The 8,099-nt window shown below is 41.6% G+C and overlaps 1 protein-coding gene across 1 annotated transcript; it reads right to left on the bottom strand.

Annotated features, from left to right (window-relative positions):
* Window positions 1-49: 49 nt before the first annotated feature.
* On the bottom strand, window positions 50-7,396 carry serpine3 (serpin peptidase inhibitor, clade E (nexin, plasminogen activator inhibitor type 1), member 3). The gene is made up of 9 exons (XM_035173755.1): window positions 7,182-7,396; window positions 5,928-6,256; window positions 4,794-5,021; window positions 3,524-3,766; window positions 2,696-2,894; window positions 2,178-2,278; window positions 1,995-2,081; window positions 1,830-1,913; window positions 50-242 (listed from the first exon to the last, which is right to left on the bottom strand). The coding sequence occupies exons 2-9, from the start codon at window positions 6,190-6,192 to the stop codon at window positions 190-192; spliced, it is 1,260 nt and encodes a 419-aa protein (XP_035029646.1). The 5' UTR covers window positions 6,193-6,256; window positions 7,182-7,396; the 3' UTR covers window positions 50-189.
* Window positions 7,397-8,099: the final 703 nt, after the last annotated feature.

Raw genomic sequence — 8,099 nt, forward strand, 5'->3', positions numbered from 1 at the left:
ACTTGACTTTAATCCACAATAATGAAAGAATAAGCATCAAAACAGCCCAAAATGTAAAAACATGTATTAAAATTTTATTTACAGATATGTACAAAAATATTGTCCCTCTTCCTGAAGTGTCCGTGGACCCTCCTGTTGGTCCACAAATAAATACCAGTAGTGAAATAGGGGTCGGGGTATGAATGAATTTCAGGGTGCTTGGTCCGCTGGGTTCATCACTCGGCCCATGAATAAGACGGATCCTAAAATCAGGAACACAACAAAAGTAAGGAACATTAAGTTTAAAGGATCATACCACAGTTTTATTCTCCAAGTCACTTTCTATAGAATGTATCAGATAATTTCCCTGAAGACATGGGTCCTATGTCATAGACTTTAAATAAAGATAGACGACATGACGGCTTCCCAAAAGTGAAGCCACACTATCTTGATCGCCCCCTGGTGGCTGGCTGCAGTAAACCCTTCCTCCTATACTGGGATATTTTAGCTTTATCTCTGTACAACATGAGGAAGAGGAGACACATTGTCAATGTTTATTCACAGTTTATACATCTATCACTGATTCTAGACCATAGAATGTAAATAAAGATGAACATCGTGTGTCCACTTCGTCCCACTGTACAAAAATGAAGCCAAAAAATCCCACACACGGGTGCTGCTGCCATCTTTTGGCGTAATTTGGAGCCAGAGTCTGTGATGTAGTGATCATGGTGTGGAGCGGCGGTATCAAGGTCCCGCCAATACACATGCTCGACCAATCACGAGTCAGTCTCAGCAGCCATTCATGACGTTCACTACGTTTTTAGAACTAATTAAAACCAATTAGAATTAGGCCAAATAATTAATTTGGCCTATGTCCCATTCTCTAATATGGAGGAGGCGGAGGTGCTGTCATGTCGACCATCTGTGGCTTTCTGACATCACCACTAGAGGTCACCAAAGACAGAAATATTTCAATCCTGCACATTTGGGGTTTAACTTTAAATTAATTATATTTAATAATATCACTGACCTCTTTTGAATCTTTACTGGTTTTGTTTTTGTTGTATTTGTTTCTACAGTCCAGTGTATTTGTTTCGTAAATTTCTTGATGCTATAGAATCTTCAGCAGATGTGTTTGAGTGGTGTAATCCATCAATCATATCAAGTTCACATACATTTTTGACAAGCCTAAGAATAAGTTTTACAACTGTGACCAAAAACTATTAAGCAAAAAAATGTGTCCATCTCTCAGTACTTTACGACTTCCTGCTCTGTCTGACTCTCAGCTCTAAACCCACGTTGTTCCCACTGAGGACATAAATCTTTCAAACAATAGCTCACGGATACAGTTTCATCATTACAAAAACAGCTGGACAGCTTTTTATTATATATAAACTATTTAGAGCTGTGGATTTATGCACAATTGATGTATTTATGGTAGGAGGATTGATTCAAAATAAAGCATATGATAATTGCAGTGAAGGAATGTCACCCAGTTCCTCCGTGTGCCTCACTGATATGTAATATTTGTAAGTTTAGGGACAACAGCGGAGTCACAGAGGAATATGATGCAGTCTTGGACTTTGGATACCCAGAGAGTTATGGTTGTTTTAAACTCAAATTGATGCAGACTTCAAGTTCATTTTGATGCATCACACAATTCATGCAGGTCTCAGGTATCTGGTGGTAGAGTTCTTTGAAAAAAAATCACTGCAACACGATTTGCACGATGATGTAAACGATAGTGGAGCTAAATCATGCAGAACATCTGGAATGGTCATTTCCGGAGGCCTCCCTGCAGCCTGGACTGTGAACAGTTGGACTTATTTACAGTGAGAAGTAAATACCTGTGTTAACCTGTCGCAGCAGAAACAAGAACGGCCGGTCCGCCTTGAAAACAGGAGCACGGGATCGTTTCAGTAGCACCATAGCTGCAAAAGAAATTCCTTTTTTAGCAAACCTTCCATTGTGCTCTGTCTTATTATCAGTGCTACAGGATGTTTCCTGTCTACCTGTGGCAGCAGCTGCCTTTGTCCCGTCTTCTGTGACTTCTATCCTCACTTCATGGAAAGCATCAGACACATAAAGGCCCTCCTCCACTGCAGAGAGAAACAAACTGTCAGCTACAGTAACCACTGTTTGACCTGCGACCTACAAGAACTGTGATAAAAATCAATATTGTCTGATGTATTGACCTGAAATCCCGGTGAAGTCAGCTGCTGTCGGGTTAAAGGCGTCACTGATGCCCATGGCGGGAAGCACCGACCTCAGGTTAAACTTGTTCTGCATCCTGAACCTGTAAATACCAGAGGGGGAAAAAAGAGTTTGTACATCCTCTCCATCAAGTCTGTTCAGTTCAGTACTCTATTGTTCCGCTAGTGGACATTTGGCTTGTAGCAGAGCACAGATAAAAAAAAAATATGTACAACAATAACACATGATACAACAATAAAGCAATAGAAGAACAAATAAAAGCAATAAAATAATGTTTTAAAAAGTTTTAAAACTGAATGTAAGATTTGTGTGTTTAATTTACCGCTCGAATAAATTCAGGATTCATATTTCACTTGGTACAAAAGAAAATTGTAATCTTTTGCCCATTGACCTGAGGGGAGGAGGAAATGAAGGGGGTCTTCTTGCTTCTCTAGAATTGATCTACACTTGGTGATGAGTCATCTAAATCAATATTTGAATAGAAGCGTGTGATCTCCACCTGGGCAGGAAAATGTCCATCTTGGTTCTGCGTAGGCCAGTGTCCCAGGACGCCAGTTGGCGAGCGTTGAGCTGGGAGTCGAGGGTGGACAGCGGCGTCTTCCTCTCGCTGGGCAGGACCACCTGCAGGCTCAGCGAGCGGCCCAGGTAAGGCAGCTCCAACACGGTGTAACGCAGGTCTGAGGCCGTCCTGAACTGACCTGCAAACAAGTTCACATGTGCAACTTAGAACATCTTTCCACTGATTCATTGTTATTTTCACACCGTCAGGATTACGCAAAAACTCCTGAACAGATTTCCTGATGGAAGGACGAGACGTGAGCTAAGAAAGATCCCATTAAATGTTGGTGTGGATTTGGACTAACAGACTAACATTTTTTAACATTATGAGATAAGAATTTTCAAAAATTTCACAAGCAGTAATGCATTGATCTCGATGAAAAAAATCAGACATATTTAGGGAACTGATAGTAATGAGTGTGCGCAATTTGGCTGGGAACAAAATTAAAATCCGGATCTAGCGGATTTAAATATGGTTTCATAAGGGGACTATTGGGCCTCGGCGGGGTTTGCACTCTACTGAGAGCCATTCTGGTTTCATTTGTTTATTACATTGTCAAATATCAAAACGCTTTTTACCACTGACCTAATTAAAGACCTGAAATTGCACATTTTTCCTGAATTGATGGATGATGGATAGATGTATGGATGGAAGGATGGATGGATGATGGATGGATGGAAGGATGGATGGATGGATGGATGGATGGATGGATGGATGGATGGATGGAAGGATGGATGGATGAATTGACGGAGGGATGCTGTCTCTTACCGAAGCTGACCTCTGTGGCCTGGTACATCATGGGCACCTTGATGGCGCTCCCGTCGGAGAGGGTGAAGGGCAGGTTCTGGGTGTTGGTGAAGAGGAAGTGTTTCTGCCAGACGCCCCTGAAGGCCACCGTGTTGACCAGGGCCATCTGCAGCCGGTGGCCCCACCACAGAGCCTCCGTCTGGGCCTCGCCCGAGCCCGACAGCTCCCCGCTGCTGCTTCCTGCCTGGAGGGGCCACGTCTCATCTGGAAGTAAACAAGGGAGGGTCAGAGTTGAATGATAACGTCAGGTGGTCAGCAAATCATCTTTCAGAAGTCAGCAATCTCCACAGTACGTAACGCATGGGGTCAGATGCAATGAAAAGAGGAATGTGAAAATGTTACTGATAACTGACTTTAAGGTTTCTGTAAATGACACCATGACATTAAGGTAGAGAAAACATAAAAAACACGAGTCAGTCATCAAACATCTCAGGCGCTTGGTAAAAATCACATTTCCCTTTTTTTTACTTTCCTTAAATTATACTTTTCTCCTGCGATATTATATCTAATAGAAATAAAAATATCTTTGGTTGAACTGGTCCTTATCAATTGTTTACAGTATGGTCACAAGCAAAATCCAAGCAGTGCCCCGAATTTTATAATTATAAGTTAAGCTGCTTACATTGATTTTTGTAGTGACTCAGAAGCAGATGAATAAAAATAAATAAAATTTAATAAACCAAACAAAGCCCCACACACATTATCTCTTTGTATATATTTGTTTTTATCAGAAAAGATTTTATGAATGTTGTTTTTGTGTTTGTGTGTACCTTCATTTTATTCTCCTTTGTTTTACGAACTGGTTATTCTCTTTTTTTGCTTTTCTTTAAATTTGCAATTTTTCTCTCTGTTTTTCGTTTTGCAATAATACATAAAATTATATCGATAAAGTTGTTTTTTATTTATTTTTGTATTATGATAACAACGAAATAAAAGCCACTATAACGCTGATAACTCTAATGATAACTCTCATTTTTAGCTCCAAAGGAAAACAAATCTGCCTCTGGGGCGAACTAGTTGTTAACTTTCCCTGTTCTCAGTTTGGTGTGTGGGTATCATGCAGTGGGTTTATCAGAGCATGTTTGTTGGTTGAAAACAGCTGCCTGCAGCACGTCTAAGTGAAAGAGCCATAAAACCAAAACAAGGAGCTGAAACAGACTAAAGGAACCGGCATTAATTTCGTTATAAGATTCTGAAATTGACTTTGAACTGTTTTATAAAGATGGATTACCATGGTTGTGGGCCGGTCTCTCCTGCGGGCTGCGGGTGTGGTTGGGTTGGCTGAAGTTGGCCCGGACCACACTGGTGTTGGCCCAGACGGCTGCGTGCTGTGTGAACCCAGTCAGGAGCTGGACACCACTCTGGATGAATAACGTGCACGTCTGCTGCAGCCACATCCCCTGGCTGGTGTTGCTCACGTCACCCTGGGAGTGCAACAGGAGGTCATGTACCTGAGCGTCTGTGAGACAGGAAAACATGGAGGACAGGTCAGATGTGGTGGAACGTCACGAGCAGCGCGAGGTTTATGAAGCAAGTTCAAACTTCGTAGCTGTGTAAGAAAACCAATATGCACAGGAAAGGTTTTTGCTCTGCTTTCACATCTCATCACATCATCATCACTGCTGCTGCAAAAGCCGTGAGTAAAAGTCTTGTTATATCCCCACGATAAAATAATCATGACTTCAATTTTTCAGCTCAACAACCTCTTGCTTTTTTTTGGCAACAATTTACTTGAAGTCACAGCATCTTCCTGCAGAAACGTGCAAAAGAAAAACTGAGTTTAATTAATTTGAGCTTTGGTTAATGTACTCTCAATCTCTCATAGCCTGATGAACTCCAAACATTCACAGATGAAACGATCCTCAGTAAAAAACGTATGTTCTCTCATGATGTTTGGCATATTCACTATTTCCTGACATTTTATAGACAAAACAAATGTATAAAACAGTTCCAGCCAAAACCTGACTGTGATGTTTTTCAAGCTAAGCCATGGTTCTTAACCAGATCCCAGTATCATCCACCTCCGTCCCGGACCTCCATCATGTGTGTGAGATCACATCATGGACGTAAAAGAAACAGCCGCTGGAAATCACTCTTTGTTTGTAATGAAACACAGTGACCTCTCGACCCCGGGGCCAAGCTGCAGGAGTGGTTAATGAGATTAGAGTTGGTGTGGAGGCAGGTATTACCGCTCCAGACACCACTGAGCTCTGTAGGGCCAACAGCAGCTGCAGCACCGCTCCACACCACCTGGCACCAGCAGCACTGAGGGCCACCGACCACCTCTCCACCTTCGCTCTCACAGCATGAGGAGCAGCTCATGCAAACTCAAGAAAAACCCTTTCTCCCTTCAGACGGACCCTACCGTTGACGTTGTAACCCAGCGTCCCCTCCAGCTGAGCGAGCGTGTTGCCCCTGGCCCCAAACTGCAGCAGGCCCAGAGACAGGGAGACGCTCACAGGAGACACGATCAGGTTGGAGTTGTTCTCCGTCTCGGTGAGCGTCTGGTAGAGGCTGAGGGCGAACCTGGTGTGCAGCGCTCCCATGCTCTCCTGCAGGCTGCCGTTACAGTGGCTCCTCTCCACCAACCAGAAGCAAATAAGGAGTGAAGCCACCGGCAGGCGACGCATTTCCTCAGAGCCTCAGGAGGGGAAGTGTCCTCAGGGTGCAACAGGTGGTCTGGAAAACAAAATCCTGCAAGAAAAGAAGATATATTAAATCTGGTTCAGAGCTGTCACCCAGTGGACAGTCGTGATATGATCATATTGCAGAAACTCTTGATTTGCACGTGTGAAAACCTCATTGCATTGAACATTTGCAATATTGTGATAATCGACACTAACATTGGGCATTTTAAGACATAGTCCAGAAGAAAACACTGTGAGTGCTGCCTGTTCAACATAAAATAGTTTATTTACATATTTGTATTGTTTATTAATTGTGTTTTGGTACAAAATATATGCAAATAAGTATCACTGTGAGAAAGCCAAAGCAAAGTGCTTGCAGTCTATAGGTCTATAGGTTTATCAGCAGTTGCAAAAAGTAACTAATTGCAGTACTTAAGTACTTTAATTTAGTGTACGCTATATTAAACATATACTCTGTCGAAATAATAAAGGAGCATACATATTGACAATGATTGATTGTATCATTATTACTACGATAGTAAACAATTTGTGATAAAACTTGCCTTTGCAGATTATGTTTTTAAAATACTTTTCTTCCAATTTTCATAATGTATGATTATCTTGTAAAATATATTTGTACATTGATTAAATTACCCTGCAGAATATCAAGTGGTCAAAACTAGATCTTACTTAAGTGCAATATCAAGAATGATGCTATGATATATTTTTAGTTTTACCCTCGATAACCTTCACTTCAATTATACTTTCATACATGTTACTCTATTTTTAAAAGCAGAACTTGAATATGTTTGTACTTATAAGTTGTTGGAAACTATATTCTCAGCATTACAAGGTCAAAAACAAATAAACATAAATGCCACAATAAGATAATTGATTGGACTTCAGACTTAATTGACTGTCTTGTCCTTGTCACTATCATTTCAAAGTGCATGTTCCTCTGATGTGATGCAGATGAGGGTTTCAGCTCCTACCTGCAGACGGCTGAGGTGAGTCCGTGTGAGTCCAGCGACCCTCCAGCCTGTGCAGCGGGAGAAGTGTCCTCTTGTCCCCGGCTGTCAGTCTGTCTCACTGAGGCAGCCTGCAGTCATAAGACCGTGTTTAAAGGGGAACGCTCCGCCGGTCTCCGTCGGCGATGTCCGTACCACTCGTCCGGGACTCCTGCCTCCCCGGGGCTATAAGGAGCCAGGCGGAGGGAGGCATGTCACCGAGCAGCAAATCCAAAACCAGGCAAAAACACACACTCACGCGCGCACTGCACAACACGGCACGCGCGCACGCTCTTTGAAATTTTAATTATAGGCCATAATTTGTTGGAAACTATTATTAGGCCTCAGAAACACATTCCAGTCAGATGAATACAATAATTGGAGAATTAAAAAGTGTAAAATGATTATAGGTATGATGCAGAATAAAAAGAAATATGATGTGAAACATAATTAACTTCTTCTCTTTTCCCTGTGATATTCTACCACAATTTTTAAGGTTAGCTTAGCATAAAGACTGGAAACAGAGGGGAACAGCTAGCCCAGCTCTGGAATCCACATACCAGCAATTAATTAATCAAATAACTAATAGTCCATCACATTTAAAACCATGTGTATGATCTAATGTGTCAATTAATAAATGATAAGACACCATTAGCAAAGACTTTGCAGCTGTAATTAATGGCTTTATGAAAGGTTAATAAATAGTTTATTGGTGCTTCATAAATCAGTATGAGTCACAATGAGAAAAAGGTTGTGGCGTAACCCTTTGTTAGCACACCAATTCACATAGTCTACAGTTATAAAGTCCTTAACATTGGGCACCATGTTTCTCACTGTCTTCATTTTAAAGTCAAGCCATTAATAATGGTAGTGGGGTTCTCAATCTGTGTTAATCCATCATTC

This window comes from Hippoglossus stenolepis, chromosome 13 (assembly GCF_022539355.2).
Source record: "Hippoglossus stenolepis isolate QCI-W04-F060 chromosome 13, HSTE1.2, whole genome shotgun sequence".
Lineage (NCBI taxonomy): Eukaryota > Metazoa > Chordata > Actinopteri > Pleuronectiformes > Pleuronectidae > Hippoglossus > Hippoglossus stenolepis.

Excerpts from the sequence above, each read along its gene's own strand:
- serpine3 (XM_035173755.1), bottom strand. The coding sequence starts at position 6,192 with ATGCGTCGCCTGCCGGTGGCTTCACTCCTTATTTGCTTCTGGTTGGTG. Across the intron at positions 5,022-5,927 it reads GCTGGGTTACAACGTCAACG|ACGCTCAGGTACATGACCTC; the intron begins GTAGGGTCCGTC and ends CCTGTCTCACAG. Across the intron at positions 2,279-2,695 it reads ATGGACATTTTCCTGCCCAG|GTTCAGGATGCAGAACAAGT; the intron begins GTGGAGATCACA and ends TGGTATTTACAG.